General features: G+C 61.7%; 1 protein-coding gene across 1 annotated transcript in view; it reads left to right on the top strand.

Moving 5' to 3' along the window:
* The window catches only part of LOC140425665 (protein scribble homolog), a gene marked incomplete at its 5' end in the record, with an annotated part of 1,618,068 nt that overhangs the window by 463,221 nt on the left and 1,134,556 nt on the right, over positions 1 to 20,291 (top strand). The window contains 1 exon segment of the mRNA XM_072510160.1: positions 13,436 to 13,573. Coding sequence (XP_072366261.1) covers positions 13,436 to 13,573 — 138 coding nt within the window.

Below are 20,291 nucleotides of genomic sequence, written 5' to 3' on the forward strand. Positions count from 1 at the left end.
TGTTGGAGCCTGAGTATGTGGAGCTCTCTGTCTGTTGTTCGAGCCTGTGTATGTGGAGCTGTGTGTCTGCTGTTCGAGCCTGGGTATGTGTAGCTGTGTGTCTGCTGTTCGAGCCTGGGTATGTGGAGCTGTGTGTCTGCTGTTCGAGCCTGGGTATGTGGAGCTGTGTGTCTGCTGTTGGAGCCTGAGTATGTGGAGCTCTCTGTCTGCTGTTCGAGCCTGTGTATGTGGAGCTGTGTGTCTGCTGTTCGAGCCTCGGTATGTGGGGCTGTGTGTCTGCTGTTTGAGCCTGGGTATGTGGAGCTGTGTGTCTGCTGCTCGAGCCTGGGTATGTGGAGCTGTGTGTCTGCTGTTCGAGCCTGGGTATGTGGAGCTCTCTGTCTGCTGTTCGAGCCTGGCTATGTGGAGCTGTGTGTCTGCTCTTCGAGCCTGGGTATGTGGAGCTGCGTGTCTGCTGTTGGAGCCTGGGTATGTGGAGCTCTCTGCCTGCTGTTCGAGCCTGGGTATGTGGAGCTCTCTGTCTGCATTTCGAGCCTGGGTATGTGGAGCTGTGTGTCTGCTGTTCGAGCGTTGCTATGTGGAGCTCTGTGTCTGCTGTTCGAGCCTGGGTATGTGGAGCTCTCTGTCTGCTGTTCGAGCCTGGGTATGTGGGGCTGTGCGTCTGCTGTTCGAGCCTGGGTATGTGGAGCTCTCTCTCTGCTGTTCGAGCCTGGGTATGTGGAGCTCTCTGTCTGCTGTTCGATCCTGGGTATGTGGAGCTCTCTGTCTGCATTTCGAGCCTGGGTATGTGGAGCTGTGTGTCTGCTGTTCGAGCCTGGGTATGTGGAGCTCTGTCTGCTGTTCGATCCTGGGTATGTGGAGCTGTGTGTCTGCTGTTCGAGCGTGGGTATGTGAAGCTCTGTGTCTGCTGTTCGAGTCTGGGTATGTGGAGCTGTGTGTCTGCTGTTCGAGTCTGGGTATGTGGAGCTCTCTGTCTGCTGTTCCAGCCTGGGTATGTGGAGCTCTCTGTCTGCTGTTCGAGCCTGGGTATGTGGAGCTCTCTGTCTGCTGTTCGAGCCTGGGTATGTGGAGCTGTGTGTCTGCTGTTGGAGCGTGGGTATGTGGGGCTGTGTGTCTGCTGTTCGAGCCTGGGTATGTGGAGCTCTCTGTCTGCTGTTCGAACCTGGGTATGTGGAGCTCTCTGTCTGCTGTTCGAGCCTGGGTATGTGGAGCTGTGTGTCTGCTGTTCGAGCCTGGGTATGTGGAGCTGTGTGTCTGCTGTTCGAGCCTGGGTATGTTGAGCTCTCTGCTGTTAGAGCCTGGGTATGTGGAGCTGTGTGTCTGCTCTTCGAGACTGGGTATGTGGAGCTCTCTGTCTGCTGTTCGAGCCTGGGTATGTGGAGCTCTCTGTCTGCTGTTCGAGTCTGGCTATGTGGAGCTGTGTGTCTGCTGTTCGAGCGTGGGTATGTGGAGCTCTGTGTCTGCTATTGGAGCCTGGGTATGTGGAGCTGTGTGTCTGCTGTTCGAGCCTGGGTTTGTGGAGCTCTCTGTCTGCTGTTCGAGCCTGGCTATGTGGAGCTCTCTGTCTGCTGTTCGAGCCTGGGTATGTGGAGCTGTGTGTCTGCTGTTCGAGTCTGGGTATGTGGAGCTGTGTGTCTGCTGTTCGAGCCTGGGTATGTGGAGCTCTCTGCTGTTCGAGCCTGGGTATGTGGAGCTCTCTCTCTGCTGTTCGAGCCTGGGTATATGGAGCTGAGTGTCTGCTGTTCGAGCCTGGGTATGTTGAGCTGTGTGTCTGCTGTTCGAGCCTGGGTATGTGGAGCTCTCTGTCTGCTGTTCGAGCCTGGGTATGTGGAGCTGTGTGTCTGCTGTTCGAGTCTGGGTATGTGGAGCTGTGTGTCTGCTGTTCGAGCCTGGGTATGTGGAGCTCTCTGTCTGCTGTTCGAGCCTGGGTATGTGGAGCTCTCTGTCTGCTGTTCGAGTCTGGGTATGTGGGGCTGTGTGTCTGCTGTTCGAGTCTGGGTATGTGGAGCTCTCTGTCTGCTGTTCGAGCGTGGATATGTGGGGCTGTGTGTCTGCTGTTCGAGCCTGGGTATGTGGAGCTGTGTGTCTGCTGTTCGAGTCTGGGTATGTGGGGCTGTGTGTCTGCTGTTCGAGCCTGGGTACGTGGAGCTGTGTGTCTGCTGTTCGAGTCTGGGTATGTGGAGCTTTGTGTCTGCTATTCGAGCCTGGGTATGTGGAGCTGTGTGTCTGCTGTTCGAGTCTGGGTATGTGGAGCTTTGTGTCTGCTATTCGAGCCTGGGTATGTGGAGCTGTGTGTCTGCTGTTCGAGCCTGGGTATGTGGAGCTGTGTGTCTGCTGTTCGAGTCTGGGTATGTGGAGCTTTGTGTCTGCTATTCGAGCCTGGGTATGTGGAGCTGTGTGTCTGCTGTTCGAGCCTGGGTATGTGGAGCTGTGTGTCTGCTGTTCGAGTCTGGGTATGTGGGGCTGTGTGTCTGCTGTTCGAGCCTGGGCATGTGGAGCTGTGTGTCTGCTGTTCGAGCCTGTGTATGTGGAGCTGTGTATCTGCTGTTCGAGCCTGGGTATGTGGAGCTGTGTTTCTCCTGTTCGAGTCTGGGTATGTGGAGCTTTGTGTCTGCTATTCGAGCCTGGGTATGTGGAGCTCTGTGTCTGCTATTCGAGCCTGGGTATGTGGAGCTGTGTGTCTGCTGTTCGAGTCTGGGTATGTGGAGCTCTGTGTCTGCTGTTCGAGTCTGGGTATGTGGAGCTCTGTGTCTGCTGTTCGAGTCTGGGTATGTGGAGCTCTGTGTCTGCTATTCGAGCCTGGGTATGTGGGGCTGTGTGTCTGCTGTTCGAGTCTGGGTATGTGGAGCTGTGTGTCTGCTGTTCGAGTCTGGGTATGTGGAGCTGTGTGTCTGCTGTTCGAGCCTGGGTATGTGGAGCTCTCTGTCTGCTGTTCGAGCCTGGGTATGTGGAGCTGTGTATCTGCTGTTCGAGCCTGGGTATGTGGAGCTGTGTTTCTCCTGTTCGAGCCTGGGTCTGTGGAGCTCTCTGTCTGCTGTTCGAGCCTGGGTATGTGGAGCTGTGTGTCTGCTGTTCGAGCCTGTGTATGTGGGGCTGTGTGTCTGCTGTTCGAGCCTGGGTTTGTGGGGCTGTGTGTCTGCTGTTCGAGCCTGGGTATGTGGAGCTGTGTGTCTGCTATTCGAGCCTGGGTATGTGGAGCTCTGTGTCTGCTATTCGAGCCTGGGTATGTGGAGCTCTCTGTCTGCTGTTCGAGTCTGGGTATGTGGAGCTGTGTGTCTGCTGTTCGAGCCTGGCTATGTGGAGCTGTGTGTCTGCTGTTCGAGCCTGGGTATGTGGAGCTCTCTGTCTGCTGTTTGAGCCTGGGTATGTGGAGCTCTGTGTCTGCTATTCGAGCCTGGGTATGTGGAGCTGTGTGTCTGCTGTTCGAGCCTGGGTATGTGGAGCTCTCTGCCTGCTGTTCGAGCCTGGGTATGTGGAGCTCTCTGTCTGCATTTCGAGCCTGGGTATGTGGAGCTGTGTGTCTGCTGTTCGAGCGTTGCTATGTGGAGCTCTGTGTCTGCTGTTCGAGCCTGGGTATGTGGAGCTCTCTGTCTGCTGTTCGAGCCTGGGTATGTGGGGCTGTGCGTCTGCTGTTCGAGCCTGGGTATGTGGAGCTCTCTCTCTGCTGTTCGAGCCTGGGTATGTGGAGCTCTCTGTCTGCTGTTCGATCCTGGGTATGTGGAGCTCTCTGTCTGCATTTCGAGCCTGGGTATGTGGAGCTGTGTGTCTGCTGTTCGAGCCTGGGTATGTGGAGCTCTGTCTGCTGTTCGATCCTGGGTATGTGGAGCTGTGTGTCTGCTGTTCGAGCGTGGGTATGTGAAGCTCTGTGTCTGCTGTTCGAGTCTGGGTATGTGGAGCTGTGTGTCTGCTGTTCGAGTCTGGGTATGTGGAGCTCTCTGTCTGCTGTTCCAGCCTGGGTATGTGGAGCTCTCTGTCTGCTGTTCGAGCCTGGGTATGTGGAGCTCTCTGTCTGCTGTTCGAGCCTGGGTATGTGGAGCTGTGTGTCTGCTGTTGGAGCGTGGGTATGTGGGGCTGTGTGTCTGCTGTTCGAGCCTGGGTATGTGGAGCTCTCTGTCTGCTGTTCGAACCTGGGTATGTGGAGCTCTCTGTCTGCTGTTCGAGCCTGGGTATGTGGAGCTGTGTGTCTGCTGTTCGAGCCTGGGTATGTGGAGCTGTGTGTCTGCTGTTCGAGCCTGGGTATGTTGAGCTCTCTGCTGTTAGAGCCTGGGTATGTGGAGCTGTGTGTCTGCTCTTCGAGACTGGGTGTGTGGAGCTCTCTGTCTGCTGTTCGAGCCTGGGTATGTGGAGCTCTCTGTCTGCTGTTCGAGTCTGGCTATGTGGAGCTGTGTGTCTGCTGTTCGAGCGTGGGTATGTGGAGCTCTGTGTCTGCTATTGGAGCCTGGGTATGTGGAGCTGTGTGTCTGCTGTTCGAGCCTGGGTTTGTGGAGCTCTCTGTCTGCTGTTCGAGCCTGGCTATGTGGAGCTCTCTGTCTGCTGTTCGAGCCTGGGTATGTGGAGCTGTGTGTCTGCTGTTCGAGTCTGGGTATGTGGAGCTGTGTGTCTGCTGTTCGAGCCTGGGTATGTGGAGCTCTCTGCTGTTCGAGCCTGGGTATGTGGAGCTCTCTCTCTGCTGTTCGAGCCTGGGTATATGGAGCTGAGTGTCTGCTGTTCGAGCCTGGGTATGTTGAGCTGTGTGTCTGCTGTTCGAGCCTGGGTATGTGGAGCTCTCTGTCTGCTGTTCGAGCCTGGGTATGTGGAGCTGTGTGTCTGCTGTTCGAGTCTGGGTATGTGGAGCTGTGTGTCTGCTGTTCGAGCCTGGGTATGTGGAGCTCTCTGTCTGCTGTTCGAGCCTGGGTATGTGGAGCTCTCTGTCTGCTGTTCGAGTCTGGGTATGTGGGGCTGTGTGTCTGCTGTTCGAGTCTGGGTATGTGGAGCTCTCTGTCTGCTGTTCGAGTCTGGGTATGTGGAGCTCTCTGTCTGCTGTTCGAGTCTGGGTATGTGGAGCTCTCTGTCTGCTGTTCGAGCCTGGGTATGTGGAGCTCTCTGTCTGCTGTTCGAGTCTGGGTATGTGGAGCTCTCTGTCTGCTGTTCGAGCCTGGGTATGTGGAGCTCTCTGTCTGCTGTTCGAGTCTGGGTATGTGGGGCTGTGTGTCTGCTGTTCGAGCCTGGGTATGTGGAGCTCTCTGTCTGCTGTTCGAGTCTGGGTATGTGGAGCTCTCTGTCTGCTGTTCGTGTCTGGGTATGTGGAGCTCTCTGTCTGCTGTTCGAGCGTGGATATGTGGGGCTGTGTGTCTGCTGTTCGAGCCTGGGTATGTGGAGCTGTGTGTCTGCTGTTCGAGTCTGGGTATGTGGGGCTGTGTGTCTGCTGTTCGAGCCTGGGTATGTGGAGCTGTGTGTCTGCTGTTCGAGTCTGGGTATGTGGAGCTGTGTGTCTGCTGTTCGAGTCTGGGTATGTGGAGCTATGTGTCTGCTGTTCGAGCCTGGGTATGTGGAGCTGTGTGTCTGCTGTTCGAGCCTGGGTATGTGGAGCTGTGTTTCTCCTGTTCGAGTCTGGGTATGTGGAGCTTTGTGTCTGCTATTCGAGCCTGGGTATGTGGAGCTGTGTGTCTGCTGTTCGAGCCTGGGTATGTGGAGCTGTGTGTCTGCTGTTCGAGTCTGGGTATGTGGGGCTGTGTGTCTGCTGTTCGAGCCTGGGCATGTGGAGCTGTGTGTCTGCTGTTCGAGCCTGTGTATGTGGAGCTGTGTATCTGCTGTTCGAGCCTGGGTATGTGGAGCTGTGTTTCTCCTGTTCGAGTCTGGGTATGTGGAGCTTTGTGTCTGCTATTCGAGCCTGGGTATGTGGAGCTCTGTGTCTGCTATTCGAGCCTGGGTATGTGGAGCTGTGTGTCTGCTGTTCGAGTCTGGGTATGTGGAGCTCTGTGTCTGCTGTTCGAGTCTGGGTATGTGGAGCTCTGTGTCTGCTGTTCGAGTCTGGGTATGTGGAGCTCTGTGTCTGCTATTCGAGCCTGGGTATGTGGGGCTGTGTGTCTGCTGTTCGAGTCTGGGTATGTGGAGCTGTGTGTCTGCTGTTCGAGTCTGGGTATGTGGAGCTGTGTGTCTGCTGTTCGAGCCTGGGTATGTGGAGCTCTCTGTCTGCTGTTCGAGCCTGGGTATGTGGAGCTGTGTATCTGCTGTTCGAGCCTGGGTATGTGGAGCTGTGTTTCTCCTGTTCGAGCCTGGGTCTGTGGAGCTCTCTGTCTGCTGTTCGAGCCTGGGTATGTGGAGCTGTGTGTCTGCTGTTCGAGCCTGTGTATGTGGGGCTGTGTGTCTGCTGTTCGAGCCTGGGTTTGTGGGGCTGTGTGTCTGCTGTTCGAGCCTGGGTATGTGGAGCTGTGTGTCTGCTATTCGAGCCTGGGTATGTGGAGCTCTGTGTCTGCTATTCGAGCCTGGGTATGTGGAGCTCTCTGTCTGCTGCTCGAGTCTGGGTATGTGGAGCTGTGTGTCTGCTGTTCGAGCCTGGCTATGTGGAGCTGTGTGTCTGCTGTTCGAGCCTGGGTATGTGGAGCTCTCTGTCTGCTGTTTGAGCCTGGGTATGTGGAGCTCTGTGTCTGCTATTCGAGCCTGGGTATGTGGAGCTGTGTGTCTGCTGTTCGAGCCTGGGTATGTGGAGTTCTCTGTATGCTGTTCGAGTCTGGGTATGTGGAGCTGTGTGTCTGCTGTTCGAGCCTGGGTATGTGGAGCTGTGTGTCTGCTGCTCGAGCCTGGGTCTGTGGAGCTGTGTGTCTGCTGCTCGAGCCTGGGTCTGTGGAGCTGTGTGTCTGCTGTTCGAGCCTGTGTATGTGGAGTTCTCTGTCTGCTGTTCGAGCCTGGGTATGTGGAGCTGTGTGTCTGCTGTTCGAGCCTGGGTATCTGGAGCTGTGTGTCTGCTGTTCGAGCCTGGGTCTGTGGAGCTCTCTGTCTGCTGTTCGAGCCTGGGTATGTGGAGCTGTGTGTCTGCTGTTCGAGCCTGGGTATGTGGAGCTGTGTGTCTGCTGTTCGAGCCTGGGTCTGTGGAGCTCTCTGTCTGCTGTTCGAGCCTGGGTATGTGGAGCTGTGTGTCTGCTGTTCGAGCCTGGGTATGTGGAGCTGTGTGTCTGCTGTTCGAGCCTGGGTCTGTGGAGCTGTGTGTCTGCTGTTCGAGCCTGGGTATGTGGAGCTCTGTGTCTGCTGTTCGAGCCTGGGTATGTGGAGCTGTGTGTCTGCTGTTCGAGCCTGGGTATGTGGAGCTGTGTGTCTGCTGTTCGAGCCTGGGTATGTGGAGCTCTCTGTCTGCTGTTCGAGTTTGGGAATGTGGAGCTGTGTGTCTGCTGTTCGAGCCTGGGTCTGCGGAGCTGTGTGTCTGCTGTTCGAGCCTGGGTATGTGGAGTTCTCTGTCTGCTGTTCGAGCCTGGGTATGTGGGGCTGTGTGTCTGCTGTTCGAGCGTGGGTATGTGGAGCTGTGTGTCTGCTGTTCGAACCTGGGTCTGTGGAGCTGTGTGTCTGCTGTTCGAGTCTGGGTATGTGGAGTTGTGTGTCTGATGTTCAAGCCTGGGTCTGTGGAGCTGTGTGTCTGCTGTTCGAGCCTGGGTATGTGGAGCTGTGTGTCTGCTGTTCGAGTCTGGGTATGTGGAGCTCTCTGTCTGTTGTTCGAGCCTGTGTATGTGGAGCTGTGTGTCTGCTGTTCGAGCCTGGGTATGTGGGGCTGTGTGTCTGCTGTTCGAGCCTGGGTATGTGGGTCTGTGTGTCTGCTGTTCGAGCCTGGGTATGTGGAGCTGTGTGTCTGCTGTTCGAGCCTGGGTATGTGGAGCTGTGTGTCTGCTGTTCGAGCCTGGGTATGTGGAGCTGTGTGTCTGCTGTTGGAGCCTGAGTATGTGGAGCTCTCTGTCTGCTGTTCGAGCCTGTGTATGTGGAGCTGTGTGTCTGCTGTTCGAGCCTCGGTATGTGGGGCTGTGTGTCTGCTGTTTGAGCCTGGGTATGTGGAGCTGTGTGTCTGCTGCTCGAGCCTGGGTATGTGGAGCTGTGTGTCTGCTGTTCGAGCCTGGGTATGTGGAGCTCTCTGTCTGCTGTTCGAGCCTGGCTATGTGGAGCTGTGTGTCTGCTCTTCGAGCCTGGGTATGTGGAGCTGCGTGTCTGCTGTTGGAGCCTGGGTATGTGGAGCTCTCTGCCTGCTGTTCGAGCCTGGGTATGTGGAGCTCTCTGTCTGCATTTCGAGCCTGGGTATGTGGAGCTGTGTGTCTGCTGTTCGAGCGTTGCTATGTGGAGCTCTGTGTCTGCTGTTCGAGCCTGGGTATGTGGAGCTCTCTGTCTGCTGTTCGAGCCTGGGTATGTGGGGCTGTGCGTCTGCTGTTCGAGCCTGGGTATGTGGAGCTCTCTCTCTGCTTTTCGAGCCTGGGTATGTGGAGCTCTCTGTCTGCTGTTCGATCCTGGGTATGTGGAGTTCTCTGTCTGCATTTCGAGCCTGGGTATGTGGAGCTGTGTGTCTGCTGTTCGAGCCTGGGTATGTGGAGCTCTGTCTGCTGTTCGAGCCTGGGTATGTGGAGCTGTGTGTCTGCTGTTCGAGTCTGGGTATGTGGGGCTGTGTGTCTGCTGTTCGAGCCTGGGCATGTGGAGCTGTGTGTCTGCTGTTCGAGCCTGTGTATGTGGAGCTGTGTATCTGCTGTTCGAGCCTGGGTATGTGGAGCTGTGTTTCTCCTGTTCGAGTCTGGGTATGTGGAGCTTTGTGTCTGCTATTCGAGCCTGGGTATGTGGAGCTGTGTGTCTGCTGTTCGAGCCTGGGTATGTGGAGCTGTGTGTCTGCTGTTCGAGTCTGGGTATGTGGGGCTGTGTGTCTGCTGTTCGAGCCTGGGCATGTGGAGCTGTGTGTCTGCTGTTCGAGCCTGTGTATGTGGAGCTGTGTATCTGCTGTTCGAGCCTGGGTATGTGGAGCTGTGTTTCTCCTGTTCGAGTCTGGGTATGTGGAGCTTTGTGTCTGCTATTCGAGCCTGGGTATGTGGAGCTCTGTGTCTGCTATTCGAGCCTGGGTATGTGGAGCTGTGTGTCTGCTGTTCGAGTCTGGGTATGTGGAGCTCTGTGTCTGCTGTTCGAGTCTGGGTATGTGGAGCTCTGTGTCTGCTGTTCGAGTCTGGGTATGTGGAGCTCTGTGTCTGCTATTCGAGCCTGGGTATGTGGGGCTGTGTGTCTGCTGTTCGAGTCTGGGTATGTGGAGCTGTGTGTCTGCTGTTCGAGTCTGGGTATGTGGAGCTGTGTGTCTGCTGTTCGAGCCTGGGTATGTGGAGCTCTCTGTCTGCTGTTCGAGCCTGGGTATGTGGAGCTGTGTATCTGCTGTTCGAGCCTGGGTATGTGGAGCTGTGTTTCTCCTGTTCGAGCCTGGGTCTGTGGAGCTCTCTGTCTGCTGTTCGAGCCTGGGTATGTGGAGCTGTGTGTCTGCTGTTCGAGCCTGTGTATGTGGGGCTGTGTGTCTGCTGTTCGAGCCTGGGTTTGTGGGGCTGTGTGTCTGCTGTTCGAGCCTGGGTATGTGGAGCTGTGTGTCTGCTATTCGAGCCTGGGTATGTGGAGCTCTGTGTCTGCTATTCGAGCCTGGGTATGTGGAGCTCTCTGTCTGCTGTTCGAGTCTGGGTATGTGGAGCTGTGTGTCTGCTGTTCGAGCCTGGCTATGTGGAGCTGTGTGTCTGCTGTTCGAGCCTGGGTATGTGGAGTTCTCTGTATGCTGTTCGAGTCTGGGTATGTGGAGCTCTCTGTCTGCTGTTTGAGCCTGGGTATGTGGAGCTCTGTGTCTGCTATTCGAGCCTGGGTATGTGGAGCTGTGTGTCTGCTGTTCGAGCCTGGGTATGTGGAGTTCTCTGTATGCTGTTCGAGTCTGGGTATGTGGAGCTGTGTGTCTGCTGTTCGAGCCTGGGTATGTGGAGCTGTGTGTCTGCTGCTCGAGCCTGGGTCTGTGGAGCTGTGTGTCTGCTGCTCGAGCCTGGGTCTGTGGAGCTGTGTGTCTGCTGTTCGAGCCTGTGTATGTGGAGTTCTCTGTCTGCTGTTCGAGCCTGGGTATGTGGAGCTGTGTGTCTGCTGTTCGAGCCTGGGTATCTGGAGCTGTGTGTCTGCTGTTCGAGCCTGGGTCTGTGGAGCTCTCTGTCTGCTGTTCGAGCCTGGGTATGTGGAGCTGTGTGTCTGCTGTTCGAGCCTGGGTATGTGGAGCTGTGTGTCTGCTGTTCGAGCCTGGGTCTGTGGAGCTCTCTGTCTGCTGTTCGAGCCTGGGTATGTGGAGCTGTGTGTCTGCTGTTCGAGCCTGGGTATGTGGAGCTGTGTGTCTGCTGTTCGAGCCTGGGTCTGTGGAGCTGTGTGTCTGCTGTTCGAGCCTGGGTATGTGGAGCTCTGTGTCTGCTGTTCGAGCCTGGGTATGTGGAGCTGTGTGTCTGCTGTTCGAGCCTGGGTATGTGGAGCTGTGTGTCTGCTGTTCGAGCCTGGGTATGTGGAGCTCTCTGTCTGCTGTTCGAGTTTGGGAATGTGGAGCTGTGTGTCTGCTGTTCGAGCCTGGGTCTGCGGAGCTGTGTGTCTGCTGTTCGAGCCTGGGTATGTGGAGTTCTCTGTCTGCTGTTCGAGCCTGGGTATGTGGGGCTGTGTGTCTGCTGTTCGAGCGTGGGTATGTGGAGCTGTGTGTCTGCTGTTCGAACCTGGGTCTGTGGAGCTGTGTGTCTGCTGTTCGAGTCTGGGTATGTGGAGTTGTGTGTCTGATGTTCAAGCCTGGGTCTGTGGAGCTGTGTGTCTGCTGTTCGAGCCTGGGTATGTGGAGCTGTGTGTCTGCTGTTCGAGTCTGGGTATGTGGAGCTCTCTGTCTGTTGTTCGAGCCTGTGTATGTGGAGCTGTGTGTCTGCTGTTCGAGCCTGGGTATGTGGGGCTGTGTGTCTGCTGTTCGAGCCTGGGTATGTGGGTCTGTGTGTCTGCTGTTCGAGCCTGGGTATGTGGAGCTGTGTGTCTGCTGTTCGAGCCTGGGTATGTGGAGCTGTGTGTCTGCTGTTCGAGCCTGGGTATGTGGAGCTGTGTGTCTGCTGTTGGAGCCTGAGTATGTGGAGCTCTCTGTCTGCTGTTCGAGCCTGTGTATGTGGAGCTGTGTGTCTGCTGTTCGAGCCTCGGTATGTGGGGCTGTGTGTCTGCTGTTTGAGCCTGGGTATGTGGAGCTGTGTGTCTGCTGCTCGAGCCTGGGTATGTGGAGCTGTGTGTCTGCTGTTCGAGCCTGGGTATGTGGAGCTCTCTGTCTGCTGTTCGAGCCTGGCTATGTGGAGCTGTGTGTCTGCTCTTCGAGCCTGGGTATGTGGAGCTGCGTGTCTGCTGTTGGAGCCTGGGTATGTGGAGCTCTCTGCCTGCTGTTCGAGCCTGGGTATGTGGAGCTCTCTGTCTGCATTTCGAGCCTGGGTATGTGGAGCTGTGTGTCTGCTGTTCGAGCGTTGCTATGTGGAGCTCTGTGTCTGCTGTTCGAGCCTGGGTATGTGGAGCTCTCTGTCTGCTGTTCGAGCCTGGGTATGTGGGGCTGTGCGTCTGCTGTTCGAGCCTGGGTATGTGGAGCTCTCTCTCTGCTTTTCGAGCCTGGGTATGTGGAGCTCTCTGTCTGCTGTTCGATCCTGGGTATGTGGAGTTCTCTGTCTGCATTTCGAGCCTGGGTATGTGGAGCTGTGTGTCTGCTGTTCGAGCCTGGGTATGTGGAGCTCTGTCTGCTGTTCGATCCTGGGTATGTGGAGCTGTGTGTCTGCTGTTCGAGCGTGGGTATGTGAAGCTCTGTGTCTGCTGTTCGAGTCTGGGTATGTGGAGCTGTGTGTCTGCTGTTCGAGCCTGGGTATGTGGATCTGTGTGTCTGCTGTTCGAGTCTGGGTATGTGGAGCTCTCTGTCTGCTGTTCCAGCCTGGGTATGTGGAGCTCTCTGTCTGCTGTTCGAGCCTGGGTATGTGGAGCTCTCTGTCTGCTGTTCGAGCCTGGGTATGTGGAGCTGTGTGTCTGCTGTTGGAGCGTGGGTATGTGGGGCTGTGTGTCTGCTGTTCGAGCCTGGGTATGTGGAGCTCTCTGTCTGCTGTTCGAACCTGGGTATGTGGAGCTCTCTGTCTGCTGTTCGAGCCTGGGTATGTGGAGCTGTGTGTCTGCTGTTCGAGCCTGGGTATGTGGAGCTGTGTGTCTGCTGTTCGAGCCTGGGTATGTTGAGCTCTCTGCTGTTAGAGCCTGGGTATGTGGAGCTGTGTGTCTGCTCTTCGAGACTGGGTATGTGGAGCTCTCTGTCTGATGTTCGAGCCTGGGTATGTGGAGCTCTCTGTCTGCTGTTCGAGTCTGGCTATGTGGAGCTGTGTGTCTGCTGTTCGAGCGTGGGTATGTGGAGCTCTGTGTCTGCTATTGGAGCCTGGGTATGTGGAGCTGTGTGTCTGCTGTTCGAGCCTGGGTTTGTGGAGCTCTCTGTCTGCTGTTCGAGTCTGGCTATGTGGAGCTCTCTGTCTGCTGTTCGAGCCTGGGTATGTGGAGCTGTGTGTCTGCTGTTCGAGCCTGGGTATGTGGAGCTGTGTGTCTGCTGTTCGAGCCTGGGTATGTGGAGTTCTCTGTCTGCTGTTCGAGCCAGGGTATGTGGAGCTCTCTGCTGTTCGAGCCTGGGTATGTGAAGCTCTCTCTCTGCTGTTCGAGCCTGGGTATGTGGAGCACTCTGTCTGCCGTTCGAGCCTGGGTATGTGGGGCTGTGTGTCTGCTGTTCGAGCCTGGGTATGTGGAGCTGTGTGTCTGCTGTTCGAGCCTGGGTATGTGGAGTTCTCTGTCTGCTGTTCGAGCCTGGGTATGTGGAGCTCTCTGCTGTTCGAGCCTGGGTATGTGAAGCTCTCTCTCTGCTGTTCGAGCCTGGGTATGTGGAGCACTCTGTCTGCCGTTCGAGCCTGGGTACGTGGGGCTGTGTGTCTGCTGCTCGAGCCTGGGTATGTGGAGCTCTCTGCTGTTCGAGCCTGGGTCTGTGGAGCTGTGTGTCTGCTGCTCGAGCCTGGGTATGTGGAGCTGTGTGTCTGCTGTTCGAGCCTGGGTATGTGGAGCTGTGTGTCTGCTGTTCGAGCCTGGGTCTGTGGAGCTGTCTGTCTGCTGCTCGAGCCTGAGTATGTGGAGCTGTGTGTCTGCTGTTCAAGCCTGGGTATGTGGAGCTCTCTGTCTGCTGTTCGAGCCTGGGTATGTGGAGCTGTGTGTCTGCTGTTCGAGCCTGGGTATGTGGAGCTCTCTGTCTGCATTTAGAGCCTGGGTATGTGGAGCTCTCTCTCTGTTGTTCGAGCCTGGGTATGTGGAGCTGTGTGTCTGCTGTTCCCAGTCCTGTACTGGATGTGAACATGTTCACGTTGGACAAGCATCTCCTGCACAAGGTTTGACTGTAACGTCCTGGAATGTTTCTGTTTCTTGCCTCTAGGGCCGGCTACAGCGCAGAGCAACACCACACCCCAGTGAGCTGAAGGTGATGAAGCAGGCGATTGAGGAACGTAGGGGAGAAGCACTCACTGTGACAGCCCATGATGAGCCCTCATCACCCGACTCACCAGATCCACAGGTCAGTGCTTCCCTCCCCAGGGGCAGTGGGTGCAGGGCGTCCCGCTCCAGGGGGACTGGGTGCAGGGCGTCCCGCTCCAGGGGCAGTGGGTGCAGGGTGTCCCGCTCCAGGGGGACAGGGTGCAGGGCGTCCCGCTCCAGGGGCAGTGGGTGCAGGGTGTCCCGCTCCAGGGGGACAGGGTGCAGGGCGTCCCGCTCCAGGGGCAGTGGGTGCAGTGTGTCCCGTTCCAGGGGGACTCGGTGCAGGGCATCGTGCTCCAGGGGCAGTGGGTGCAGGGTGCCCCGCTCCAGGGGCAGTGGGTGCAGGGCGTCCCGCTCCAGGGGCAGTGGGTGCAGGGCGTCCCGCTCCAGGGGGACTGGGTGCAGGGTGCCCCGCTCCAGGGGCAGTGGGTGCAGGGCGTCCCGCTCCAGGGGGACTGGGTGCAGGGTGCCCCGCTCCAGGGGCAGTGGGTGCAGGGCGTCCCGCTCCAGGGGCAGTGGGTGCAGGGTGTCCCGCTCCAGGGGCAGTGGGTGCAGGGTGTCCAGCTCCAGGGGGACAGGGTGCAGGGTGTACCGCTCCAGGGGCAGTGGGTGCAGGGTGTCCCGCTCCAGGGGCAGTGGGTGCAGGGTGTCCCGCTCCAGGGGGACTGGGTGCTGGGCGTCCGGCTCCAGGGGCAGTCGGTGCAGGGTGTCCCGCTCCAGGGGGACAGGGTGCAGGGTGTACCGCTCCAGGGGCAGTGGGTGCAGGGTGTCCCGCTCCAGGGGCAGTGGGTGCAGGGTGTCCTGCTCCAGGGGGGCTGGGTGCAGGGTGTCCCGCTCCAGGGGGGCTTGGTGCAGGGCGTCCCGCTCCAGGGGGGCTGGGTGCAGGGCGTCCCACTCCAGGGGGACTGGGTGCAGGGTGTCCCGCTCCAGGGGGACTGGGTGCAGGGCGTCCTGCTCCAGGGGGACTGGGTGCAGGGTGTCCCGCTCCAGGGGCAGTGGGTGCAGGGTGTCCCGCTCCAGGGGGACTGGGTGCAGGGCGTCCCGCTCCAGGGGCAGTGGGTGCAGGGTGTCCCGCTCCAGGGGGACTGGCTGCAGGGCGTCCTGCTCCAGGGGGACTGGGTGCAGGGCGTCCCGCTCCAGGGGGACTGGGTGCAGGGCGTCCCGCTCCAGGGGGACTGCGTACAGGGCGTCCCGCTCCCGGAGGACTGGGTGCAGGGCGTCCCGCTCCAGGGACAGTGGGTGCAGGGAGTCCCGCTCCAGGGGGACTGGGTGCATAGTTTCCCGCTCCAGGGGGACTGGGTGCTGCGCGACCTGCTCCAGGGGCAGTGGTTGCAGGGTGTCCCGCTCCAGGGGAACTTGGTGCAGGGTGTCCCGCTCCATGGGGACTGGGTGCAGGGCGTCCCGCTCCAGGGGGACTGGGTGCAGTGTGTCCCGCTCCAGGGGGACTGGGTGCAGGGTGTCCCGCTCCAGGAGCAGTGGGTGCCGGGCGTCCACCTCCTGGGGCAGTCAGTGCAGGGTGTCCCGCTCCAGGGCGACTGGGTGCAGGGCGTTCCGCTCCAGGGGCAGTGGGTGCAGGGAGTCCCGCTCCAGGGGGACTGGGTGCAGGGTGTCCCGCTCCAGGGGGACTGGGTGCAGGGCGTCCCGCGCCATGGGGACTGGATGCAGGGCGTCCCGCTCCAGGGGCAGTGGGTGCATGGCGTCCCGCTCCAGGGGCAGTGGGTGCAGGGAATCCCGCTCCAGGGGGACTTGGTGCAGGGCGTCCCTCTCCAGGGGCAGTGGGGGCAGGGTGTCCCGCTCCAGGGGCAGTGGGGGCAGGGTGTCCCGCTCCAGGGTCAGTGGGTGCAGGGTGTCCCGCTCCAGGGGCAATGGGCGCAGGGCGTCCCGCTCCAGGGGGACTGGGTGCAGGGCGTCCCGCTCCAGCGGCAGTGGGTTCAGGGCGTCCCGCTCCAGGGGGACTGGCTGCAGGGCGTCCCGCTCCAGGGGGACTGCGTACAGGGCGTCCCGCTCCGGGAATCTACGTGCAGGGCGTCCCGCTCCAGGGACAGTGGGTGCAGGGAGTCCCGCTCCAGGGGGACTGGGTGCATAGTTTCCCGCTCCAGGGGGACTGGGTGCAGGGCGTCCTGCTCCAGGGGGACTGGGTGCAGGGAGTCCCGCACCAGGGGGACTGGGTGCAGGGCGTCCCGCTCCAAGGGCAGTGGGTGCAGGGTGTCCCACTCCAGGGGGACTGGGTGCAGGGCGTCCTGCTCCAGGGGGACTGGGTGCAGGGAGTCCCGCACCAGGGGGACTGGGTGCAGGGCGTCCCGCTCCAGGGGGACTGGGCGCAGGGCGTCCTGCTCCAGGGGGACTGGGTGCAGGGAGTCCCGCACCAGTGGGACTGGGTGCAGGGCGTCCCGCTCCAGGGGCAGTGGGGGCAGGGTGTCCCGCTCCAGGGGGACTGGGTGCAGGACGTCCCGCTCCAGGGGCAGTGGGTGCAGGGTGTCCCGCTCCAGGGGGACTGGCTGCAGGGTGTCCCGCTCCAGGGGGACTGTGTGCAGGGAATCCCGCTCCAGGGGGACTGGGTGCAGGACGTCCCGCTCCAGGGGCAGTGTGTGCAGGGAATCCCGCTCCAGGGGGACTGGGTGCAGGGTGTCCCGCTCCAGGGACAGTGGGTGCAGGGAGTCCCGCTCAAGACGGACTAGGTGCACGGCGTCCCGCTCCAGGGGGACTGGGTGCAGGGTGTCCCGCTCCAGGGAGACTGGGTGCAGGGAGTCCCGCTCCAGGGGGACTGGGTGCAGGGTGTCCCGCTCCAGGGGGACTGGGTGCAGGGCGTCCCGCGCCATGGGGACTGGATGCAGGGCGTCCCGCTCCAGGGGCAGTGGGTGCATGGCGTCCCGCTCCAGGGGCAGTGGGTGCAGGGAATCCCGCTCCAGGGGGACTTGGTGCAGGGCGTCCCTCTCCAGGGGCAGTGGGGGCAGGGTGTCCCGCTCCAGGGGCAGTGGGGGCAGGGTGTCCCGCTCCAGGGTCAGTGGGTGCAGGGTGTCCCGCTCCAGGGGCAATGGGCGCAGGGCGTCCCGCTCCAGGGGGACTGGGTGCAGGGCGTCCCGCTCCAGCGGCAGTGGGTTCAGGGCGTCCCGCTCCAGGGGGACTGGCTGCAGGGCGTCCCGCTCCAGGGGGACTGCGTACAGGGCGTCCCGCTCCGGGAAGACTGCGTGCAGGGCGTCCCGCTCCAGGGACAGTGGGTGCAGGGAGTCCCGCTCCAGGGGGACTGGGTGCATAGTTTCCCGCTCCAGGGGGACTGGGTGCAGGGCGTCCTGCTCCAGGGGGACTGGGTGCAGGGAGTCCCGCACCAGGGGGACTGGGTGCAGGGCGTCCCGCTCCAAGGGCAGTGGGTGCAGGGTGTCCCACTCCAGGGGGACTGGGTGCAGGGCGTCCTGCTCCAGGGGGACTGGGTGCAGGGAGTCCCGCACCAGGGGGACTGGGTGCAGGGCGTCCCGCTCCAGGGGGACTGGGCGCAGGGCGTCCTGCTCCAGGGGGACTGGGTGCAGGGAGTCCCGCACCAGGGGGACTGGGTGCAGGGCGTCCCGCTCCAAGGGCAGTGGGTGCAGGGTGTCCCACTCCAGGGGGACTGGGTGCAGGGAGTCCCGCACCAGGGGGTCTGGGCGCAGGGTGTCCCACTCCAGGGGGACTGGGTGCAGGGCGTCCCGCTCCAGGGGGACTGGGTGCAGGGCGTCCCGCTCCAGGGCGACTGGGTGCAGGGCGTCCCGCTCCAGGGGGACTGGGTGCAGGGCGTCCCGCTCCAGGGGGACTGGGTGCAGGGTGTCCCGCACCAGGGGCAGTGGTTGCAGGGTGTCCCGCTCCAGGGTGACTGGGTGCAGGGCGTCCACCTCCAGGGGCAGTCAGTGCAGGGTGTCCCACTCCAGGGGGACTGGATGCAGGGTGTCCTTCTCCAGGTGCAGTCGGTGCAGGGTGTCCCACTCCAGGGGGACTGGGTGCAGGGAGTCCCGCACCAGGGGGTCTGGGTGCAGGGTGTCCCACTCCAGGGGACTGGGTGCAGGGCATCCCGCTCCAGGGGCAGTGGGTGCAGGGTGTCCCGCTCCAGGGGGACTGGGTGCAGGGTGTCCCGCACCAGGGGGACTGGGCGCAGGGCGTCCTGCTCCAGGGGGACTGGGTGCAGGGAGTGCCGCACCAGGGGGACTGGGTGCAGGGCGTCTCGCTCCAGGGGGACTGGGTGCAGGGAGTCCCGCTCCAGGGGGACGGGGTGCAGGGTGTCCCACTCCAGGGGACTGGGTGCAGGGAGTCCCGCACCAGGGGGTCTGGGTGCAGGGTGTCCCACTCCAGGGGACTGGGTGCAGGGCGTCCCGCTCCAGGGCGACTGGGTGCAGGGCGTCCCGCTCTAGACGGACTGGGTGTCAGGCGTCCCGCTCCAGGGGGACTGGGTGCAGGGTGTCCCACGCCAGGGGACTGGGTGCAGGACGTCCCGCTCCAGGGGGACTGGGTGCAGGGCGTCCCGCTCCAGGGCGACTGGGTGCAGGGCGTTCCGCTCCAGGGGCAGTGGGTGCAGGGCGTCCCGCTCCAGGGCGACTGGGTGCAGGGCGTCCCGCGCCAGTGGGACTGGGTGCAGGGCGTCCCGCTCCAGGGGCAGTGGGGGCAGGGTGTCCCGCTCCAGGGGGACTGGGTGCAGGACGTCCCGCTCCAGGGGCAGTGGGTGCAGGGTGTCCCGCTCCAGGGGGACTGGCTGCAGGGTGTCCCGCTCCAGGGGGACTGTGTGCAGGGAATCCCGCTCCAGGGGGACTGGGTGCAGGACGTCCCGCTCCAGGGGCAGTGGGTGCAGGGCGTCGCGCTCCAGGGGGACTGGGTGCAGGACGTCCCGCTCCAGGGGCAGTGGGTGCAGGGCGTCCCGCTCCAGGGGGACTGTGTGCAGGGAATCCCGCTCCAGGGGGACTGGGTGCAGGGTGTCCCGCTCCAGGGACAGTGGGTGCAGGGAGTCCCGCTCAAGACGGACTAGGTGCACGGCGTCCCGCTCCAGGGGGACTGGGTGCAGGGTGTCCCGCTCCAGGGAGACTGGGTGCTGGGCGTCCCGCTCCAGGGGGACCGGGTGCGGGGTGTCGCGCTCCAGGGGGGCCGGGTGCAGGGTGTCCCGCTCCAGGGGGACTGGGTGCAGGGTGTCCCGCTCCAGGTTGACTGGGTGCAGGGATTCCCGTCCCAGGGGGACTGGGTGCAGGGATTCCCGTCCCAGGGGGACTGGGTGCAGGGTGTCCCGCTCCAGGGGCAGTGGGTGCAGGGATTCCTGCTCCAGGGGGACTGGGTGCAGGGCGTCGCACTCGAGGGTCAGTGTGTGCAGGGTGTCCCGCTCCAGGTTGACTGGGTGCAGGGATTCCCGCTCCAGGGGGACTGGGTGCAGGGTGTCCCGCTCCAGGGGCAGTGGGTGCAGGGTGTCCCGCTCCAGGGGCAGTGGGTGCAGGATGTCCCGCTCCAGGGGCAGTGGGTGCAGGGCGTCCCGCTCCAGGGAGACTGGGTGCAGGGCGTCCCGCTCCAGGGGGACTGGGTGCATGGCGTCCCGCTCCAGGGGGACAGGGTGCAGGGCGTCGCGCTCCAGGGGCAGTGGGTGCAGGGTGTCCCGCTCCAGGGGCAGTGGGTGCACGGCGTCCCACTCCAGGAGGACTGGGTGCAGGGCTTCCCGCTCCAGGGGGACTGGGTGCAGGGCGTCCCGCTCCAGGGGCAGTGGGTGCAGGGCATCGTGCTCCAGGGGCAGTGGGTGCAGGGTGCCCCGCTCCAGGGGCAGTGGGTGCAGGGTGTCCCGCTCCAAGGGCAGTGGGAGCAGGGCGTCCCGCTCCAGGGGGACTGGGTGCAGGGTGTCCCGCTCCAGGGGGACTGGGTGCAAGGTGTCCCGCTCCAGGGGGACTGGGTGCAGGACATCACGCTCCAAGGGCAGTGGGTGTCGGGTGTCCCGCTCCAGGGGTACTGCGTGCAGAGTGTCCCGCTCCAGGGGCAGTGGGTGCAGGGTGTCCCGCTCCAGGGGCAGTGGGTGCAGGGTGTCCTGCTCCAGGGGCAGTGGGTGCAGGGTGTCCCGCTCCATGGGGACTGGGTGCAGGGTGTCCTGCTCCAGGAGGGCTGGGTGAAGGGAGTCCCGCTCCAGGGGGGCTGGGTGCAGGACGTCCCGCTCCAGGGGGGCTGGGTGCAGGGCGTCCCGCTCCCGGGGCAGTGGGTGCAGGGCGTCCCGCTCCAGGGGGGCTGGGTGCAGGACGTCCCGCTCCAGGGGCAGTGGGTGCAGGGTGTCCCGCTCCAGGGGTACTGCGTGCAGGACGTCCTGCTCCAAGGGCAGTGGGTGCAGGGTGTCCCGCTCCAGTGGCAGTGGGTGCATGGCGTCCGGCTCCAGGGGCAGTCGGTGCAGGGTGTCCCGCTCCAGGGGCAGTGGGTGCAGGGTGTCCCGCTCCAGGTGCAGTGGGGGCTGGGTGTCCCGCTCCAAGGGCAGTGGGTGCAGGGCGTCCTGCACCAGGGGGACAGGGTGCAGGGTGTCCCGCTCCAGGGTCAGTGGGTGCAGGGCGTCCCGCTCCAGGGGGGCTGGGTGCAGGGTGTCCCGCTCCAGGGGGGCTTGGTGCAGGGCGTCCCGCTCCAGGGGGGCTGGGTGCAGGGCGTCCCACTCCAGGGGGACTGGGTGCAGGGAGTCCCGCTCCAGGGGGACTGGGTGCAGGGTGTCCCGCTCCAGGGGCAGTGGGTGCAGGGCGTCCTGCTCCAGGGGGACTGGGTGCAGGGCGTCCCGCTCCAGGGGGACTGGCTGC

This window comes from Scyliorhinus torazame, chromosome 6 (genome assembly GCF_047496885.1).
Source record: "Scyliorhinus torazame isolate Kashiwa2021f chromosome 6, sScyTor2.1, whole genome shotgun sequence".
In the NCBI taxonomy this organism is placed as follows: Eukaryota; Metazoa; Chordata; class Chondrichthyes; order Carcharhiniformes; family Scyliorhinidae; genus Scyliorhinus; species Scyliorhinus torazame.